Below are 21,807 nucleotides of genomic sequence, written 5' to 3' on the forward strand. Positions count from 1 at the left end.
TTGTCATGGGAACGTCTAGTGTGTCATCCTAGTTCCATGTTTTTTCAGTTAAGCTTGTAAGTATTGGATCTAGTTGTTCTATTTATGTGTGAGTTGGTTCCTTGCGGGCAGCAGTGGTTTTTCTTGTTCAGTTTTTGTCCACTATCCAATACTGATCTCTTTTCTGTCAATAAATCATTTTCTCATTTTGTGTTTTCATTTATGACATCAAGCCTAGAAATGATCTATGGATCAACCATTTAGCAGTCTTCTGTAATTGAAGCTGATAATTCATCCGAATGATAACTTGGTGAGTCCAGAATTTTTTCCACCCAGTTTCCTTCTCTTGTTATTCATGTTAGCAACTTGGCTTCAGACTGCAGGATTGCCACTATCGGCTATTGTTACAGTATGTCACTCCTAGTGTATAAAGCTTGCTCTTGCAATCTTTGTCCAGGATTTTAAATAGAGTTTTGTGCTATGCGCTAAAGTTTGCAATTCCAATCGGCTATTGTCTCCTTTCGGCCGCTCTGGGAGAGAATTCACAAATCTGACTTTATTCTTAAAACTGTGACTTTCATTGAATGTGAGAACTCAGATCAAATTTAGAACCGTATTGTTATTTTATGGCTTAGTTCGTTTTAATCCTCATTTGTACCAAATAGAACGAAACAGAACATTAAATGGGAAAAACAGGCCTCTTTTATGGGAGGAGTTTAAGATGAGCCAAAAAATTCTGGGGCGAGCACAGAGTTATTTTTATTTGGTCAATAACGTTCCATGATGACTTTCTTGTGAGTATTTGGCAATCACGTCTATAAAAGTGAAAAAGGCAAACCATTGTAGGTACTTTATCAGATACTTCGGGGCTCTTTATTCATCCCGGGCTCCCTCCACCTTGCGGTAGCGCTGCCGGCAAGAGGACGGCAGGGCTAGCGGCCAGGAGAAGACGACAGGGACGGGCGTCTGGACGTTCCTCTCCAGGAAGTTGAAGGCAGTGTTCCACCAGGTTCTCGACAGCAGGTTGTTCGGTGCCCGGCGAAGTGCCTGACGAAAAAGCAGAAAAAATTACTGTCAGCCACCAGGCTCTATCGTTCCTTTTAAAAAAAAAAAAAAAACTATATTTCTACTTTATTCAATTGTAATCTTGAATTCAAACAAAAAATATTAATATATTTATAGAAGTTGCAACACATATATATAATAAATTAAGGATTTATTTTAATAGAAAAAAAATAACGTGCACATAAATATGTGCGTATATTTACTCATAAATTCACTTTAGAAAAAACAGGATCTCTTTCTTCCTCATGCATTACCGAGATATCGGATCCAGAAAAAAAAGGGTAATTTATTTCATCCTGCCCCCCCTTTACCCAAATGATTGAACCCAATAATAATAACAATAAAAAATAATAGCATACGTGCGTGTTGGCCATGGTGTGGTACCACCAGAAGAGTCGTGTGGTGACAAAGTAACCCACCAGAACGTCGATACTGTAGTGCTCGTGCCCCACCAGGATGCAGAGCACGCCCGAGGCACTGAGCAACCAACACAACCAGCGGTACCAGCACATCCCACCGGGAGAATCTGTGGGGCACCATTGATGCCTGTTAGAAAGATGGCCCCGGTGCCGTTTGGGTCCTAGCACACTAACATTCATTGATGAAGAGGTAGGACAGCGTCAGCATCACCGTGTGGCCGCTGTACAGGAAGTCACCACACATCAAGTGGGAGCCAGTCAGGGACAAGCCTGAAAATTTGGAAAGCTTTAGAAGGGATCTGAAGCATTGGAAGACGACACAATACAAACACCCAGGGAATACAATTCATGTTATACCCGGGGCAGCTGAAAAGGGCCAAAAACTGGAGTCGCTGAGCGCTTAGGTAAGTGGATAACTTAAGCGGTGAGCCAGAACTAAAAAGGAAAGTAAAAGATCGCAAGAGCAAGATTTATGTACACAGAGCAGTTAAAAATAGCGGCAAGGCATAGCCTGAAGCCAGATGGCCGACATGATTGGCTAGAGAAGGAAACAGTGGGGAAAAAAATTAAATGTAATAAGCACTAGATGCCCGAGCAGCTGTGAAAAGTGAGTGACACCAAAGGAAAAAACAAGCTTTATACACAGACCATCTACAATAGCTGTTTGCGGCCAGCCCTAGCCTGAAGCCAAGTGGCTAACATGAGTGGATAGCAGTGTTTCCCCATACCACAGAAAGAGTCTGGCGAGCCGCCAGGGTTGAATGGTCTCGCCAGAGTCTCAAACTTGCATTGTAAAAAATACAACAATATTTTTAAATAAATACATATATAAATGTGAAATTAATAAAAAAAAAATTGATTTCTCATTAAACGAATGATCGCAAACGCCATGATGCGTAATGTTATTTGGTATAAACAACAGCCATCCATCCATTATCTGCACCGCTTATCCTCAGTAGGGTCGCGGTGTTGCTGGAGCCCATGTATAAACAACATATACGTTTAAATTATGTAAAAGTTGCTGTAGATTGAAACAAATGCTATAATATGGTGTTATAACACATTTTTGAAATGAGTTATTAATTAATTTGGTACATAATATTTCATTTATTTAAAAAAAAAAGAAAAGAATTACCCGACATGCATGTTTTTGGAATGTGGGAGGAAACCGGAGTCCCCAAAGGAAACCCACGCAAGCACGGGGAGAACATGCAAACTCCACACAGGAAGGTTTAATCTCATGACCTCAGAACAGTGCCGCACACGCGCTAACCACTGCCCCGCCGTGCTGCCCGTGGTGTAATGTATTGAGCAAAAATAAACCTTTCTCTTCACAAGAATGATAAGAGGGGCTTTGTTTTAGTTTACATTAAGAAGCCAATATTGTTTTAAACACACGAAAGGTTCACTTTCTAAATTTACAAATGACTCCGGGACGTCTTGTCATCTCTTTCCCCTTAGGGTCAGGGATTTCACTTTTGATAGACACAATATGACCATTAGCACATTATGAATATGTAAATGTGAGACTCGTATGAATGAGTGCATTAAGTGAATAATTAGATACTTAAAATGAGGCTGTGGAAAAAGCCACACACGCATTCAATTGCATTAATAATTTCATTTTATGTTATTTGATTTATACAGTATTTTCATATTTGTTTGTTGATGTTTTCTTGTTAGTTGCACTTTAATTACATAGCACTTTTCTGTTAGTATGGCAATGTTTTTGGTCATATAGTCATGTTTTGTAGTCAGGCACCTGGGGCAGCGGCAGGGGTCTCGAGCGCACCGTTGCATGTGTGTGAAAGGAATGAGATGGCAGAGAAAAAGAGGAGCAAACAGACAGGTCAAATGTAAATGAAGGTATTGGGAATGATGAAAATAAAAACTGTTAAAACTAACTCACACCGGACTTCAATATTGTCCCCTGAATTATGCAACATACAGTAAATATACTTTCATGTACAATTGTAATCCTGCATCATAATCCTTATTTTTCCTAGATATACCTGTAATTTAATTACCTCTTTTTTTCTGTAACTGTAACAGAATACTAATACATTATTTGTATTCTGATTACATAATGCCGTAGCATGTATTCCGTTACGCCCCAAGTTTGGTTGCGTCTTATAATAACCTCCTGTTAACCACTAAAGAACCGGCATCATAGCAGCAATCACAAAAGCAGTGCTACTGTAATTTAATACTGCAATTTCCTAAATCACTGATGAGTATTCCAGTGAGCTAAAATTAAAACTCATATCAATGCTTTGGTCAATTTACTCAAAATACCTTAAAATAGTACAGCATCGGCATCTGAACAACACTGCTTAGTCTAATTAGATGACAAGCCAATTTTTTGTGCATTATACTCCTGTCTCAATTATCATGCTTTGTGGGTGTGACTCGTTTGCTGATTCATAGCCTCTCATGAAATGAAATGAAATGATGTGCATTTATATAGCGCTTTTCAAGTCAATGACTTCCCAAAACGCTTTACAATGTGCTCCACATTTCCCAATAGTGGCCTTGCAGCCATGTAAGGCGCTAACCTGCTTATTGGGGGTCTTAGGGGTTCAGTGTCTTACCCAAGGACACTTCGAATTGTAACACGGGCGAGCCGGGATTCAAACTGGGATCCCTTGATCCCAAGACGAGCGCTCTACCTCCTGAGCTACTGCCGCCCCAAGATATACCTGTAATGTAATTTTTTCTGTAACTGTAACAGAATACTAATACATTATTTGTCTCATGCCTTGTTTATTTATGATTCAATAGTTTACACACATTCATCATAAATCGAGCCTCTTGATTGTGTTCTATAAATGCACCAGATCGATGTGTTTGAATTTAAAACGTACACATTTTTTTCGCTGGGGGAGCATACCTCCAGACCCTCAAAGACTATCCATCCACCAGGGTCTTATGAGATTCTATAGGAAAAACTACATTAGAGAAGGAAACACTGGGGGAAAAGTGTAAGATGCCTGAACCAGGGTTACTCAGAAAGCCATAGCTGGTAACAAGGAGGCTAACATGAGTGGCTAGTGAGGAATCAGAGGGAAAAAAGTCAAACACGAGAAGCCGACATGTGCCAGATGCATGAATTACTGAATTATAGAATAGTATGCAACACAGCTAACAATACGGCTGGTGACAAGCCATATCGTTAAGCCATTTGTTCAAATTGAAGGGCTGGAAAATGAAACAGTGGAAAAAAAGTGTAAAATTCATGATTCAAGGGACTTTGTGAGCCACAGTCAGCAGCCAGATGGCTAACATTATTGGCTAGAGAAGGAAACAGTGGAAGAAAAAGTGGAATTCATAGTGTTTTATTAAAAGATTGCTGAGGCCCCAAGTCACATTTACGTGATTTAAGCTACAATTGAGTGTTTTTGTATTTGTGTCGGACCTCCTCCGGAGATGAGCCGCACGATCCTCCAGATCTTTCCCGCTGAATCGTTGTACAACTGTAAGTTTCGATGGCAACACACATCAACATAAACAAACCAGACTGTGGGAAGGCTCGTGAACATTTGTCTACCTTGGGCGCGCACACCATATGTCTTCCAGGCACCGGAAGTGTGGTGATGTACATGGTGATGCAGCGGTACATATAGAGTGTCCCGATCAAGAAGAAACAGCGGCGTCCGATTATGGCCCTACCGCGAAAAAAAGTCACAGGATGCTTTGGAAAGGGTCACGATATGACGGCAAAGGGACACAGGGCATCAGAAAAGGCACCACCGGAAAAGGGTCACAGGAAACCGGAAAAGGGTCACAGAATTACGGGAGTAGGTCACGGGGTGCTGAGAAAGGGTCCCAGAACACCAGAGGAGGGTCAAAGGATGACAGCAAAGGGTAACGCGGAATCAGGAAAGGAGCTGGGAAAAGGTCCCAGGATGCCAGGAAAAAGCCAGAAGATGCTGGCAAAAATTCATAGGGCATCGTGGAAGGCATTGAGAAAAATATGCCAGGAAAGGGTCACAGGGCACCGGCAAAGGTTCCGGCAAAGAGTCACAGCATGCCGGGAAAGGGTTACAGGGAATGGAAAAACGCTCAGAGGATCCCATCAAAAGGACGAGATGGCATCAGGATGTCAGCAGAGATTGGCCATCAGGAAAGGCGCCAGGAAAGGGTTACAGGATTCCAGGAAAGGTTCAAAGGGCACTGGTAAAAGGTGAGAAGATACTGGTGTGGGATACATGTCACAAGGAAAGGGTTTCAGTAAGCTGGAGAAAGGGCCACAGAGTGCCGGTCATGAGTTACAATAAAGAGTCGTAGGAAAGAGTCACGGGTTGCCAGGGAAGCATCATGGGACATTGGGAAAGGCACCGGGAAAGACACAGGATACCGGTATGGATCAAAGGGCAACATTCACGCCTCTCGCCTTAAAGGGATTAAAGTAATTTGCTGACCTGTGCTTGAGGAGGAGCCACTGGATCAGCCAGAGTCCCACCAGGATCAGCCCGTTGACCTCAGTAACTGTGAAGGCCCAAGGAACCCGGGCTACGTAGTCAAAGAACTTGTCGGGTAGCGGCGGGCTGACTGACTTATCAGGCACCCTCTCGTGCACGATGGTGATGACCACGGTGGTGAAGAGCAAGTTGAAGAGGGCGTAAAGGAAGGCCACGCCCGTCTTCCACCACTCTTTCGGTAGCTGCTCAGCACTATCCTCCTCCACAGAGATCTTTACGTAGTCGCAGTGGCGCTTCAGGCTCTCGCTTAGTGTTTGGACCAGACGGTTCTGCTGGAGGAGGTTGGCGGCGTTGTTGCGTTTTCCCCTGCTATCAAGGATTTCGGGCACAGGTGGCGGGGGCGCAGGCGTCGTCTCAGCAACGGTGACTTCCACGTGGGGGCTGATGTCGTCGTCATCATTGTCCTGGATGAGGCCCGAGGCCGCCATGGCCCAGCATCAACCCAAGGGGACCAAACCACTGATCCAGGCGGTGTCAGCTCACACAATCCTGTATGAAGTTTACTGAGCTCTTTTTATTGACCCCTTTCCAGCCTATGCATACCCATTGTTGACCCAAAACGGTGGGAATGCAGGTTGAGTTTGAACTGAGCAAAAGCAGATTTGTATCTTGAGTTGCGTTTTTAGAGTCACAATTTACAAAAAACAGCATGCACAGTTGTGGGGCTTTGGGGTGCACAAATCACAATTTTAAGGAGCACCATGTTTTTGCAATTCCCAGAGGAAACATGATTTTTATAAAGCACTGTAAGAATCTTTGGCATCAAGCCGTTAACTGACTGGACCAAGGACATCATTAGCCATGTCCGTGTTTGCAGTGCCCATTTCATATATGGTAAGTTATCGTGTGATCCGATTTCGATTTTCCTGCTAGTTGAATGCCTTATAAGAGCAAGTAGGATAAGTGTTTGGGGAAATACTGCCAATGCCTACTATAAACTGTAAGTTTGCTACTACTGGTGGTAGCCAGTAAATCTTTTACAATAATGATAATGATTATTATTATTATAACAATAAGAATAACTAGTAATGTGTACAAAAATAATTAATATTAATTACTTGTCACTATCATTATTATGATCCCACCAACACAAACAGTGTATTTAAAGTGGGTGTATGCCAAGGAAAGTTAACTCCTCTCAGGTTGAACTTATGTGCGAACTTATATGTTCCAAATATGAACTGGTCATCATTCTGAAACATCTTTGTCGTCCATTTAACTTGCTGGCATGAACAAGGTATTTCACTCATCACTCATTGGACGGGCGTTTTATACGAGGCTAAAAAGTCATACGCAAAAGGTCCACAAAGTGGCCCATACAATCTATTTTCAGCGACGACCAAAAATATTATTCAGCCCTTTTGCCTCAGTAATGCGTGCGCAGCCTGGTCACACTTGTTTATAAACACACAAAGGGGTCCGAGGGGTAAAAGAAAAAAATAGGGGGGTAAAAAAGCTTACAAAACTCAAAAAAAGATGACATATTTTGTTTCAGGTTAAAAAAAATGATACCGAAATTGGTAACACACAAAAAAAGGCACTCCCCATGCTGGCCTGTCTTGACGTCAGCACAACGACGTCGCTTTCCGTTTACGCCCGAGGTTCAGAAAAAAATAAATCAACATCAGCAGACTCCAATTAAAGCCGATTCGATAACAACAGGCGTCGTCGGACTTAACACACAAGAAAGTAGACAGAAAAAAACCCAAAACAACACTTGAACATAAAAAGTGCAAAAATAAATAAATAATAGTATTTCGAAAACAGTGAGGATTAAAAAACAAAACCGGAAACGATAAAAACACCTGCTGGGCTGCCTTAAACGCACTCAATGGTCTTTAAAAGCGAAGAAATCAACAACAAAAACACTTACCAGTTTGGTTGAAAATCCAGAACCACAAAAAAAAATCCCTTAGTTTGGCCTTTTTTGTTTTTTTTGTCGGCAACTTTGTGCAAGAGAAGTTTCAGCTCGTACGCAGCTGTGAGTTGGAACGTCCACTTCCGGTTACGCCCTCTTCGTGACTCACCTGGATTCGGCAAAACTCGGCTTTTCCCGTCAGAAAACAAAGAAAAATATTACGAACATTCCACAGAAGATATTAATGGAGATAAAAAGCCCATCCCAGCCATCTCCGGGCAGTGGGCAGGGGACACCCTGAATTGGTTGCCAGCCAATCGCAGGGCACACAGGGACAGACAACTAATTCGCTCATTCACACCTATGGACAATTTGGACCGGCCAATTCACCTGAAATGCATGTTTTTGGAACGTGGGAGGAAACCGGAGTGGCCGGAGGAATCCCACGCAAGCACGGGAAGAACATACAAACTCCGCACAGTAAGGCCGGTAGCTGGATTTTATATATATATATATATATATATATATATATATATATATATATATACGCTTGTGGTCATGAAGTACTTCGAGAGGTTGGAGCACATCAAGGACTCCCTGCCACCCGCACCGGACCGCCACCAGTTTGCCTACAGGGCAAACCGCTCCACTGATGACGCCATAAAGACAGCACTTCACACCGCGCTGAAACACCTGGACCAACGGGGGAGCTACGTCAGAATGCTCTTTCTGGACTTCAACACCATTATCCCGGAGATCCTGGTGGAGAAACTCTGACACCTAGGACTCTCTTCCTACATCTGCCACTGGATAATGGACTTCCTTTCAAACCGTCCACAGTCCGTGAAACTCTGCAACCACGTCTCTCCCACCCTAATACTGAGTACTGGCTCCACCCAAGGTTGTGTACTGAGCCCCCTGCTTTATACCCTCTACACCTGCGACTGCTCACCGACGCACCTCACAAACACAATTGTTAAGTACGCCGACGATACCACTTTGATCGGCCTCATTTCTGAAGGGGACAAGGCGGCGTACAGGGATGAGGTGGAGTCACTGACAACGTGGTGTTCAAAAAAACACCTCATACTGAACACCACAAAAACAAAATAACTCATACTGGACTTCAGGAGGAAAGGCAGGAACCCAGCACCACTAATTTTAAAAGGAGACTGTGTAGACTCTAATCATTTGCAAAACAATGAAAGTGGAAGGGGGAGGGACACAAGCACCGCTCACTGCTCTGCCTGTAAGCAATGATGGGAGGAAATGATCTAGGGAAACAGCCAAATTTCAGAACCCCATTTTTTTCTGCCGAAAACAAGCAAAAGTGGGTTTTTGGTTTCAATAGAAAGAAAATTGAAAAATGGCTTCAGATGGAACGATGTTATGATGGTGTCAAAGTGAGACGAGCCGTTCCAAGCTAGGTTTCACTGAGGGGTGGAGTTTGTGACCTGATGTTTATGACATATTTTTACCGTAAGGCTCAATCCCATTCCTCCGCCTACCCCTTAGTCAAGGTAAGCATGTTATCAATGAGGGTAACAAAGTCTGACTCATCCACAGACCAACTAAGGTGGAAGAGGGAGAAAGACAAGCACAGTTTCACTCTGAAGTGTCCAAACTAAACTCTAGCCACGTCCCCTCGGCATTACCAACCAGTTGCAAGCGATTGTAGGAGAAAATGATCAAGGCATATAGCAAAATTTTCGGAAAGCACAAAGTTTTTGTCTGAAAATAAGCAAAAGAATGTTTGCGGTTTCAATCGAAATACAAAAATACAGCCGAAGAATCGCCACAGAAAGAACACTGTTATGATGACGTCAAAGTGAGGCGAGTTGTTCAAAGCTAGGTTTTACTTGGGGGCGGGGTTTTTGTCTACAAAAAGGAAGTAGATAGGATAAAAACTGGAAACATTTTCTCAAAAGTTTGTTTGTCCGTTTGCTGCCACTTATTTTGTTAGCTGATAGCCAGGTTTTGACTAATGTTGACATGCTAAGGCCACAGAGCTTCTTTACTACTGTTTTGATTCATAAACACGCTCTTTGTGTGTTGCATTCCTTTTTTTATTTCAAGTCTTTTCTTTTTAGCTGCTACCAGCTGATGCGTGCATGCTAACACTAAGGAGCTAACCTACTACTGTTTTAATTAATAAACATGTTATTTGTGTGTGACATTCAGTTTATTGCCGAAGTCTTTGCTAGCCGCTGGTCAGATTCCAGCAAATGTTTACATGCGAACCCTACAATGCTAACTATATACAGTTTAGCAGTTATAATATGTAAACACCTACTTTGTAAAGCATTTTTTTATATTAAGACTTACTATTTTTTTTTGTTTTGTTATTTATTTAAGTGTTGCTATTTTGGTATTTCAGCTAAGCTTTTGTGACACATTTTCAGTTTCGCCCCAAAATATTTTTTTGGGTGCGTCTAGAATGTACCTACCCAATTATATTTGTTTATGTTGTGTCATGTTATGGAACATAAATTCCTACAGAGGGCGTTGTGGTACAAGCATTAAATAAGGCACAGTAAAATGAGGAAGAACTAACTAGTGAAGCACAGTACTTTTCTGGTTATTTATTTTGCAAGTTAAACACTAGTTCTTTGTAGTCTGCTCTAAAGTGTTTTTGAAGTGAGTGAAATTAAAAGGAATGAAGGAGGGTGAACAATTGTATATGATATGTAGCTCAAAGTAATGACGAATGTACGTTCACATTCCTCAAGGAATTGTTCCCTTGCCCTCAATAAAGAAGTGAAAGTAGGAGTGTAAAGAAAAACAAGACACAAGGGAAGGAAAAGAAGAAGAAATTGTATTGAGCCTTAGTCTTACTCTGGATTGCTAATTTGAAAAAACAATTCTCTCTTTTTGATTGTCTTGTCAACCCTGCACGTTTTCAGCCCATTGGCCGCTTGGTGAGTCGCACAGACCCACACGCCCCAGTGTCCACGTTGTCCCCGTCTGTTTTCATCTTGCGTCTTTTCTCCAGGCTCAGCAGTTTAACCGTCGGCAACACTGATCGCGAAACAATTTTAAATCCACCGAGGGAATCGGCCGTGGACGCCCCCAACCGGGGTGAGTGTTGGTTTCCTGAGGCCCCGCCTCCCTATTGCCTTTCCCGCCCCTACTACTGTGACTCCGCCCCCTGGCAGGTGCCGGCCTGGTCTACAGGTGCGCGGTGGTCCAGAAGGACCAGCTCGGTTTCGGTTTCACCGTCTGCGGCGAACGCGTCAAGCTGGTTCAAAATGTGCGAGCAGGTCAGGAAAAACAGTATCTAGGTTGACATTTTGAATCCCCATCTTCAAAACTGAAATCTCCAACTTGATTTTGTCACGACTATTTAAAAAAAAAAATGGGGAGTCGTTTCCTTATTTCTGACCATTTGTTCTGTCTTGGGGCGGCACAGCAGCTGGGTGGTTAGCGCGCAGCCCCACGGTGCAGAGGTTCAGGGTTCAAGTCCAGCTACAGCAGCTTACCCGTGTGGAGTTTGCATGTTCTCTCCGTGCCTTCGTGGGTTTCCTCCCACATTCCCAAAACATGCATGTCAAGTTGATTGGCCTGTTCAAATTGTCCCTAGGTATGAATGAGCGATGTGTCTGTCTCTGTGTGCCCTGCAACTGGCTGGCAACCAATTCAGGGTGTCCTGCCCACTGCCCCAAGATAACTGAGATTGGCTCCAGCACCCTATTGTGGATAAGCGGTACGGATAATGGATGGATGTTCAGTATTGCTAAGCTATATAAGCTTAATATAAAATGCCACAATTTTTAAAGTAAAATAAAATCGTATTCTTGATTCTGTCACGATTTAAAAAAAAATAGATAAAAAATTGACCCTTCTTTTATCTCGTTGGACTAAAAGAAAGACGAAATCATATTATGATTCTTTGAAAGTAAAATCACGATCTTGATTTTGTCACAATTATCTTGATTGAACCTTTTAACCATTGTTTTGAATATGAATACCATTTATTTATATTTTGTTCAGCTAAAAATAAAAAATTAAAATGACGATCTATATATTTATCACCATTATTTTTTTAGACTTTTCACTAATTCTGACCATTCTATCTTGAGCTAAGAAAAAAAATCACAAATTCCAAAAATATTAATTTATTTTATCACGATTATAATTTTTTTTAGCTTTACCGATACTCACATTCTCATTTATGACCATATTTTCGATCTGATTGAACTAAGCAGAAAAAAAAATCTCACCCATTCGTAATGAATAATAAATAATAATAATATCTAAATCGCAATATTAAATTTGTTTTGATTGTTTTTCAAATTTAAAAAAAATCTAACTGTTGACCATTAAATGAAAATCATATCACAATTAAAAAAAAATAATAGTCTTGTTTTTGACCCAATTATTTGTTTTTAATGATTTGTTTCGAACATTATTATTTTACCAATTTAAGTATATTTGATAATTCCTCTATCTTGTTGAACCAAAAGCAAAAAATATTATATCAAAATCACAATCTTGATAATAACTGAAATTGTTTTTTTTTTTTTTAACACAAATCAGTCAAGTTGATCCTCCAATGCTTGTTCCGCCCCGCAGGTGGCGCCGCTGTCAAGGCTGGAGTGCAGGAAGGCGACCGGATCATAAAGGTGTGCTAAAGCTGAGGGGTGGTAGCTGTGGGGAGGGGAGTCGAACTTGATTTTATGATATTTATTGTACTATTATTATTATTATTATATTCCATTGCCTCCCATCCTCAGGTCAATGGATCACTTGTGTCCTCTATGAGCCATCAGGAGGTCGTCAAGCTCATCAAATGTGAGTCCTGAAAAAATAAAATGCTCCCCATCCCCAAAATTAAAAAAAAATGTCAGGGTTTATACAGGTGCTTTGAATCTTAAAAAGTGCCCAAAACTTTAATGTTGTGTTTAAGAGGTTTGAAAAGTACTTATTTTTTAGGTGAAGCGCTTGTAAATGCTTAAAAATATTGCCATCTTTCTTGGCAGTCTTACTACCCATTAAATATGGAAAAGAAAAGATGTCTGCTTAAAAATGACGCTCACGTGCCTGGTCGCTCTGCCATCGCATTTCCTCTTCCTTCGTAATTAACGGCAGCTGACATTAGTTAGTTACTGGCATTTTCCTGTGACGCGGCATTGCCCCATACGGGTCGTGCCCAAGAGGTGCCGAATGCCGGGAAGCTGCCGTTTTAACGAACGATGGTTTGAAAACGGAAAAACAATGGCCGATTGCATGGAACAAATCCACGCACGGCATGTGCAAAGTATCCAAAACACGGATCCATCTTTTCACATGAATAGATTTAGTTATCTTTGGCCATGAAAGGTAATTCAGAGATGGCAGGCTTAACTATGATAATTTTGTTTGTTTTTGTCTTTTTTGCTACATGCAAGATTACAAATCTAATATTCATTGACTTTAAATGTTGTTTTCAAGGGTTGAAAAGTGCTTGAATTTTTGGTGAAGTGCTTGTAAATGCTTAAAATTATCACCATGTTTCAGATGTCCGCTTACTTAAAAATGACGCAGACACCGCTCTTTGGTGGCTTCGCTTTGCCGTCGCATTTCTTCTCCCCTTGTGATCAACGGCATTTGGCATTAGTTTGTATGACATTGTCCTGTGAAGCGTCATCGCCCACCTACGTGCCACGCCCAAGTAGACAGGAGCACGGGACATCTAATCAGGGCACTACGAAATGTGTATTAGTCCAACGATTACGTGTCATTTAAATGTTGAAAATCATAGTAGCATTTCTCAGTGGTAAATTGTAATGGGAAGAACTTCCTGGAACTAAAAATGCCGGCATTTTTCACATCCACAAATACATTTGCGATTTACTGAAGCTCTAAGAATCATAGGTCTTGATAAATGCACACGCAACACTGATAATCTCACATGTATTTCACGGATATTCACTGCGGATTTTTTTCCTTTAATAGTAATGGATAAATTAGAACATAGGCTTTTAAAGCCCTTTAAAAGTGCTTGAATTTGGCACAAAAAGGTATGAGAACCCTAAACTGTGCTTTTACTCCCCCAGCTGGACCTTGTGTGGCCCTCACCCTACAGGGACCACCCCCTTCGCCTTCACCTACCCCAACTGAGTCACCCCCAGCAGCTTCTCCACTGGGACCCCCTACACAAAAGATCACCGGACCCAAATTACTCCTGGTCAGTGAGGAAAGTCGATATAGCCAGTATTTCAAAATAAAAGATGGGTAAAGTCTTTGTAATGCGTCGCAAGTCTTTGATTTTGTCGGTTAACTGATCACTCACTAGTCGCAGTTGATTGCATTCGGCAGTTTTTTGTAACGGATTGATGACATTACACGTTAAAGAAAAACCTCAATTCACTTTTGGTTAACATTTGACATGATGCAAATTCAAACCTGTACACAAAATATCATTGTCTTCACATGTCTACTTATTTTGTCAAAATGTATTCCCCAAAACGTTTAAACTAAATAATTGTGACCAAAAAAGGTTTTATTTGAAGAAATCACAAAGGTTTTATTTTGCATTTTAGGTCGTCAAGTTCGGCAAAATGGTCACAAATCAGCAAACTAGTTAACAAAAAGTTAAACGAATCGAGCCAAAATAAATGCTTTTAAATTTTAGTTCTATTGGACAGAAAAAAAGCTCAGATATCAACAAATTGGTAAGCAAAAAGTTTAAAAAAGAGTCACGCCAAAATCAACATTGTGATTTCTATTTGGAAAAACTAATTGCAATATAATATTTTTGCTCGAGTGCTCAATTTCAAACCACATCGTTTGTGACGATCTCAAAATTGTGTCTTATGAAATCGATTAATAAGTCCAGTTTAAGAGATCTCCATTCGGTGTCTTATAAAATCAATTCTAATCATTTTTCGCGATAAACGCTGAATTTGGAAATACTTCGAGATGCCAAATGTCTGATTTAGCCCCAGACCTCAGGAGTCCAATGCTGACTATCTCGAAACGGTGTCTCTTGGAATCGAATTACAATCGAAACAATTCTTGTTGAGTTTCTGATGTATTTTGAGATGCCAAATATCCGATTTTCCTCCAGGACTCTGAAATCCAGAATCAGGCCTCCCAGATCCTCCAGAAGATGCTCCAACAGGAAGAAAACGATCTACAGGTAGTGCCGATACCAAGGTCATGGTGGACGGAGCGAGCTTCCATCTTCGCGTTTGATTGGCAGGTCCTCATGGAGGAACGCTCGCGCAAACCCTCTCCGTCTCTTGATCGGCGGATCAGAAGCGCTGAGGGGCGAGCTCAACAAGTGCGTAGCAAGCTTCAGAGGATCAAGAGAGCCTCCGGCACTGGCGGGGCACCCTTAGAAGGTCCGGTGACAGAGGTGGAAGGTACCAATTGTTTATACTACCTCGTTTTTATAATGCCTGCAAAACCACACACGGCAATAGAACAGGTTTATTCTTTCAATGGAATAGTACAACTTTGTGGTGTCTCCTCTCGACCTCTTCATAATGTGTCTCAAGCATTGTAGAGCTAGGGCATGATGAGATTCAAAGCATTTATGTTGCTCATTAGTTCTTGATGTTCTCCAGAAATAGGAGCAGAATTTAGTCATGTCTCCTTTCAACCTCCTCCTAAAGACAGCGAAGCACTCGCATGGGCTTTCCGAAAAACAAAAATATATAAACACAAAAAAACAAACAAACATATATATATATATATATATATATATATATATATATATATATATATATATATATATATTATTCATAAATAATTAGGAAAAATATAATAATAGTAAAGTAAGTAAAATAAAGAAGAATAATCTCGTCTCTCATCTCCGTACCGCTTATCCTCATTAGGGTCGCGGAGGGGCTGGAGCCCATCCCAGCCATCTCCGGGCAGTGGGCAGGGGACACCCTGAACTGGTTGCCAGCCAATCGCAGGGCACACGGGGACAGACAACTCACTCGCTCATTTACACCGGCCAATTCACCTGAAATGCATGTTTTTGGAATGTGGGAGGAAACCGGAGTGCCCGGAGGAAACCCACGCAAGCACGGGGAGAACATACAAACTCCGCACAGGAAGTCCGAAGCTGGATTTGAACCCACGACAGGTTCCCATGACATGAACTGTCCCACTGTGCTGCCCAAGAAGAACAATGAGAAAGCAAAGCAATTTTTAAAGTTATAATTTTTAGGCGTAATAAAAATAAATCTTGTAATTAAAATGAATAAAAGATAATGTCATACATGGAACAATAATTGAAAAAATAAAATTAATCATCTTTTTTTTTCTTTATCAAACTTCCTCCTGCCCAGGAACTGTGAGAAACATCATCCAGAAGTTTGAGGAGACCGGAGATGAGGACATCAGCCAGAATTCCACGTCACCATGCGTGGCGGACATGTTTTTGGAGGGGTCATACCCCGGACAAGGTCACGGGGGAGAGGTAGCAGAGGCGGCCCTAAGGGATGGTAGGAAACTGTAATTCCCAGATTGTGTGTCACTCAGTATTTGAGCAATTGTATCCTGTTTCTGATAAAAGAATAACTTTCTGGCAACAACTCGTTCTGTCCCTGCAAGGTTACTTTTAAATTCTCATAATAAGTCGATCAGCGCCAGTCTGAGAGGCTAGCAGGACAAGCTACCTAAAAGGCCTTTGAGTGATTCCAAGAGCAAGCTTTTGTATTAGTGGCAAGCCCTAGACTGCAGCCGAGTGGCTAATCTAAGTGGCTGGAGAAGTAGACAGTGGATAAAGGTCACAGATGCTGGTATCACTGGACTGTACAACACTTACTTGCATGACTAGCTGAAAGACATAGGCTGCAGCTAAGTGGCCATCATAAGTGGCTAGAGGAGGAAACAAAAAAATCATAAGAGGCCTGAATCCAACATGCTCTTAAACTTTCTTTGCCTTTAAGAGATAACTAGATAAAGTCGCTGTTATTCCGGTCATTAATAGTTGTCTTCCTTTCACACCAGTCCAAAAGCTGCGTCGGCTTCTCCTTCTCGATAGCCCCACCTCTCAAGACTCACTTGACATCAGTGGGTGCAGTCCATGGGAAATACAACAGGGGGCGACACCATGCAGCAGTGTCAAGGGTGTACAAAAGGGTAGGTCGTGTATTACCCCACTTGTGCTCTTTTTTGCCGGGTGAGCCCCCCTGAAATCTTATTTCCCTTGCCAACAGGAAACAGGATTCACGAGAGTTCCCTAGACTCGCCTGGGGAGCCGAAAGATGAGCCGGTCGGGCCTGGGGCGCCGTGGCAGGGCCACGTGATCCGAGACGTGGATCAGGTCTTCCGCATCGTGGAGGACTTGACCGGCAAACTGCGCCGGCTCAAGGTCAGTTTATAGGTGACTATTTTGGCGGATGGACAAGCGGTTAAAGGTATTGCCAAACAGATTTTCTTTTCTATTAGACACAGAACATGTAGTGTTTCTCCCCAAAATTATGCAAAAAAATTGCAAACAATTCGACGCGCCTGGGAACTCAAAAAAATGTTGTCTCTCAAAGTTGACTCATCTGGCTTGTTTGGGTGGAGCTGTGACGTCATTGAAAGAATTCAAAATGGCCAATCCCATTCACACAACTAATGAGGTAGCTCCGAAACAGACAGCGATTGAAGTGAACAGAGATTGCAAACAGCTAATTTCTGCTTGGAGAAATATGAAACTTCCCCGTCTTCACCTCCTTTTAAGTAGACGATTGAGGCTTTTCGTTTGTGTTTTTTGCTGCGTATGTCGCGTTTGGTATAATTTAGTCGGGCTAGCTTCACATTAGCGCCGGGGCTTCCAAGGGCTTCCTGTTTTGTTTGCCCCTGGTTGGCGCAAGTTGGCTGCCCTCCGTGGGCTGTTTGGCTGGCTAGGCTGGCGCCAGAAACCGTATTGTCATGTCGCTCTCGGCAGGTTTCGCGTTTGTCGCAGTAGCCACTGCTTCTTCTTCTTTGTCGTTGGTTCCCGGTTCGCCTGGCTGCTCCCTGCATGTTTTTTTTCCCGGCTAGCGTGGTACTAGTGCCGGTTTTGCTGTGTTCATTTGTTTATTCCCAGGCCGGCTTCATGTTTATCGTCATAGCCTTTGCCGCTGTTCGTTTGTAGAGAAAATTGCTTTAAATTCTATTTATTTGGTTTAGAATCTAATTCATTGGACACCTACTCTGCCAGCGGATAGTGCTCACGGTTTCCCACCCGAATGAATAACACATAGCCTAAAATTCTGTCCAGTATTTACTATGAAGCAAGCAATAATCTGAACTTATTTTATTGTTAGCCTGATATTATCGATTTTTCAGTTCATTTATATGGGTAATGAGTGATCAGTCCAGAAGTAAAATGTTAGAGACACACACTTAAATAATGCACATGGTTTGATTCTGACAAATTACGTTCATTTATATGACAAGTAAAATGTAATCTAAAAAAAAAAGAATAAAAGACACTGAAACTCGCATTTCTAATAAGCAAACAAGTAACCTGAACAAAAAAGAGGGGGGTTTCTGCAGCCTCTCATAGAATATCTCTACATATTTCGTACAAGTTGTTTATTCCTGCTTAGCCTGACTGCTCGCTGCGGGGCTTTTAGTCGGCTAGCCTCGCATTTTTCCACTGCGGCCGCCTTCGGTTGATCGGTCCCAGTTAGCTTCTTATTGGCTGCAAGCCTTTTAATGTGCCATTATTGTATCCACCTGTGATACAAAACCCTAGGCATTCTCCCCAAAAAGCCCTAAAACTTTGCTTGTAACACTCTAATTAACACATTGAATAATATGCTGACTGGCTTGCGAGGGCGCTTGTGTTCTTACAATGACATCACAGCTCAAGATGACAAAGACAATACATATCTGAAAATCATTTGAATATACTGTTTTAATGCAAAAAAAACATGTACTGTTTCCTCACATTTTGCATGTTTAAGAATTTGGGATTACCGACAACAAACTTCTCTCGGCAGGACACGGAGGCCGAGCATCACAAACTACTGAGGTCACTGCGGAGAGGGCAAGACAGGGGCCCGGCGGACGGTAAGCGGGTACGTTTATTTTTTCTCCTCCGCCCTTGATGCCTTACCTCACGTTCCTGCAGGTAAGGAAGCCAGTCCTGCCCAGTCCGGGATTCAGTCCACTGGATTGTGAGAAGAAGCACCGCCTCAACCGGCCAGCACTTTAGACCCGATGCGGGCGCCGCCCGACCGCCGACAGTTGAAAAAATACCAGAAAAAGACTACTCTGTTACCTCTTTATACAAGCAACTTGTCACACGAGAAAGTCGGTATATACGTTTTGAATGCAATAAAAAATATTGCTCGCTACACGAAGGAAAATCCAGGTCACGAGCAGTCCCAGAGGCTACCACCAGAGACTGCTCATCGCTCGTGACTGCTCACCCCAACATCATCTCCTTCCAGTTTGTGCATGCAGACTACTGTAAACACAAACAAGTTGTGCTTTTAAAAATGTGTCTGTTTAATTTAAAGGTACAGTAACTTTAATTTTAAGTGTACAGTAAGATCTCATACCTGTCAAACTCAGCCAATTGCTACCGATAATAATGGTGAAAATTCCTTTCATTAAGGGAAAACACCCCTTAACAACACAACGCAGCACCTATTTAAGTCACAGCAAGTAAAAATAATAGCATATACAATACTGCGACAGTATCGGCGATCTACGATGATGTTGTCGTTGGCGACCAGTGACTATCTGAATTAGAGCTGAAATGGGCAAGACAAGATAGGGCTTTTTTTTTTTTTTTTTTTAATCCAGTCTAAAAATTCTCATACAGCATACAAAAATTAAAATGATCAAAAAACGTATACATTGAGTTTACAAGTATGCAATCTCTATCACTGCTCCTTGCAAACGCCCCTTGCCCTCCTCCGCACCGCATTCACACCTTCATGACGCCGCCTGCCTCCGTAGTAAGTGGTCATAATAAACTCGCAATTTATTTCGTAAATATTATCGCTTTATTATTGTATTTTTTATGTTTACCATTTGAATGTGTTATAAGGGAACATGAAGATTTGTTTTATAGCTATGTAGGGTTCACTTAAATGCTTTTTAGAGGACAGGAACGAACTAATTGTTTTTTAATTATTTCATATCGGAGAAAATGTTCTTGTTACACGTGCAATTTGAACTACAAACACGATCCTGGAACGAATTAGGCTCGTATAAAGAGGTACCACTGTTCTTTCCACTCTCAAAGCTGGATGTTTGTTAAACGTGTAGTGTGACGCATAATAAAATGCTGAGAAGGAGAGCAGCAAAACGAGAGTGTGTGATGTTGCTCGTCCCGCATTCCTGTGTCAAGCTTGAGTATCTGCTGTTATCTTTGATGTTTTGGACTAAACTCGGGAAGTGCTGCTCAATTTTCTGTCATGTCTCCCCTCGAAGTGATCACGTTATTTTTATGGAGACAAGGAAATGTCAACATAAAAAGTAAAGGTGTGTCGGTGGTTCTCAACTGGTCTTGCTTCAGGACCCACCTTCCCATCCTAATTACAAGCCGTGACCTACATCAAGAAAAAAAATTCACTCATCCAATTTATTGAAAGACTGTATTGTGCAGTTCAATCCAGAGTTTGTAGAAAATATTCACATAAAAAAAGACCAGCAAAACATAACAAATTAAAGTAACACCAGAACGGCTGTGCGCCATTAGAGCATCACCCACGTTGGGACACAAAACCATTCATGGGTGGCTCTTTTTGAGTCACCAAGACCAAAATGGCATGTCAGCTCTTTTGGAGCAGTTTTCCTACCTACATTACGGCCCGTAAAAGATGGTGTTGCTACTTAATGTCGATCTGGTCTGGGAGAGTGGTTTGTCTTTCTGGAAAAAATGCTCAGTCAGCAAAACTAATGGTGCTGAGTCAGTGTTTTGGGCATTTTTTTCCACACAGGTCAACACTTTTAACTGCCTGCAAGACATTGTGTTGAAATCAGGGTTGGGTAGGGTTACTTTAATTTGATTACTTTCAATTACTTTTGAATTACTCCAATAGCAAATATGCTAATAAAAGACAAAAGAAACTAAATATGAATAAAATGATGACTCACAACACGTGGTAAGCTTTCTCTCCTGGCTTTAATCTCCGGCAAAACTAACATAAAATGCGACAGAAACAAAATGAAAATCAATCCAAACAGCTTGCCAACATCATTTTTGCCGTTCCATGTGTTCTGTTACTCCCCTAGCCTGCACAAAATGTAGTAATTTATTCATATTTAGTTTATTTTGTCTTTTATTAGCATATTTGGTATTGGAGTAATCCAAAAGTAATTGAAAGTAATCCAGTTAAAGTAACCCTACCCAACCCTGGTTGAAATTGAATGTTGTTCTGCCCTGGAAGAGGGGAATGTCGTTCTGAAAAAAGGTCAGAAAAAAAACAAAACTACTGAGTCAGTATTTTGGGCATTTTCACCTCTTGCGTGTGAAAGATTGTTATCCTGGCCTTACTTGTTCTGGCATGTATGTCTTTCTGAAAAAGCTGCCGAGTCAGCAAATCAAAACATGCCAAGTCAGATTGTTTTGGCAGTTTTCACATCTTAAGTAACCTACCTGACTGCCTGTAAAAGATGGGTTTAATATTTTAATGTAATTTCCACCTAGTTGAAGGGAAATGTCTTTCTGAAAAAATTAACCAAAGTGCATCAGCTTTTTGGGGGGGATTTTTGACATCGAGGGTAACTTACGTGACTGTCTGTGAAAGCTGGTGGTTATATCAAACTCTTCCCTCTTTTCTTGGGTTGACAAAAACACAGAAACAACATATAGTATGATGTATAATTATTTTGCCAAGGCAAAGGCCTGCAACCTACTGAAAACGGGTCCGCTACCCACTTTTGGGTCCTGACCGACCGGTTGAAAAACACTGGTTTAGGTGGAATTGAAAAAATGGTCAACAAAGCCAATGTGACTTTCAGCAACGTTGAAAAACGTACCGGGAGAAAATATTGAAAATTTCGGCCATTGGAAGCGAAAAGAGGGGGAGCATGAGAAAGGGTGGGGTCTCGAATCGGAAGTGGGCAGATTCAT

At 41.6% G+C, this 21,807-nt stretch overlaps 2 protein-coding genes across 4 annotated transcripts; one reads left to right on the top strand and one right to left on the bottom strand.

Annotated features, from left to right (window-relative positions):
• Positions 1-263: 263 nt before the first annotated feature.
• On the top strand, positions 264-20,042 carry LOC148356933 (uncharacterized). 3 transcript variants are annotated; one of them, XM_088346920.1, is made up of 13 exons: positions 264-289; positions 10,795-10,880; positions 10,958-11,062; positions 12,375-12,424; positions 12,536-12,593; positions 13,838-13,968; positions 14,851-14,922; positions 14,986-15,148; positions 16,085-16,240; positions 16,749-16,880; positions 16,958-17,112; positions 18,683-18,788; positions 18,850-20,042. In XM_088346920.1, exons 1-13 carry the CDS (start codon positions 279-281, stop codon positions 18,897-18,899), a joined length of 1,275 nt encoding a protein of 424 aa, XP_088203046.1. In that variant the 5' UTR covers positions 264-278; the 3' UTR covers positions 18,900-20,042. The 3 variants fall into 3 exon arrangements, with proteins under 3 accessions (XP_088203046.1, XP_088203047.1, XP_088203048.1); XM_088346921.1 differs by having other exon boundaries at positions 18,719-18,788; XM_088346922.1 differs by lacking the exon at positions 264-289 and adding an exon at positions 9,937-10,720.
• Positions 714-8,118, bottom strand: LOC148356934 (phosphatidylcholine:ceramide cholinephosphotransferase 2-like). The gene is made up of 7 exons (XM_088346923.1): positions 7,818-8,118; positions 5,885-6,433; positions 5,011-5,128; positions 4,879-4,936; positions 1,638-1,733; positions 1,404-1,570; positions 714-1,026 (listed from the first exon to the last, which is right to left on the bottom strand). Exons 2-7 carry the CDS (start codon positions 6,370-6,372, stop codon positions 853-855), a joined length of 1,101 nt encoding a protein of 366 aa, XP_088203049.1. The 5' UTR covers positions 6,373-6,433; positions 7,818-8,118; the 3' UTR covers positions 714-852.
• Positions 20,043-21,807: the final 1,765 nt, after the last annotated feature.

The sequence above is a fragment of the Urocampus carinirostris genome, chromosome 11, assembly GCF_059441175.1.
Source record: "Urocampus carinirostris isolate Australia breed hairy pipefish chromosome 11, RoL_Ucar_1.0, whole genome shotgun sequence".
Classification (NCBI taxonomy): domain Eukaryota; kingdom Metazoa; phylum Chordata; class Actinopteri; order Syngnathiformes; family Syngnathidae; genus Urocampus; species Urocampus carinirostris.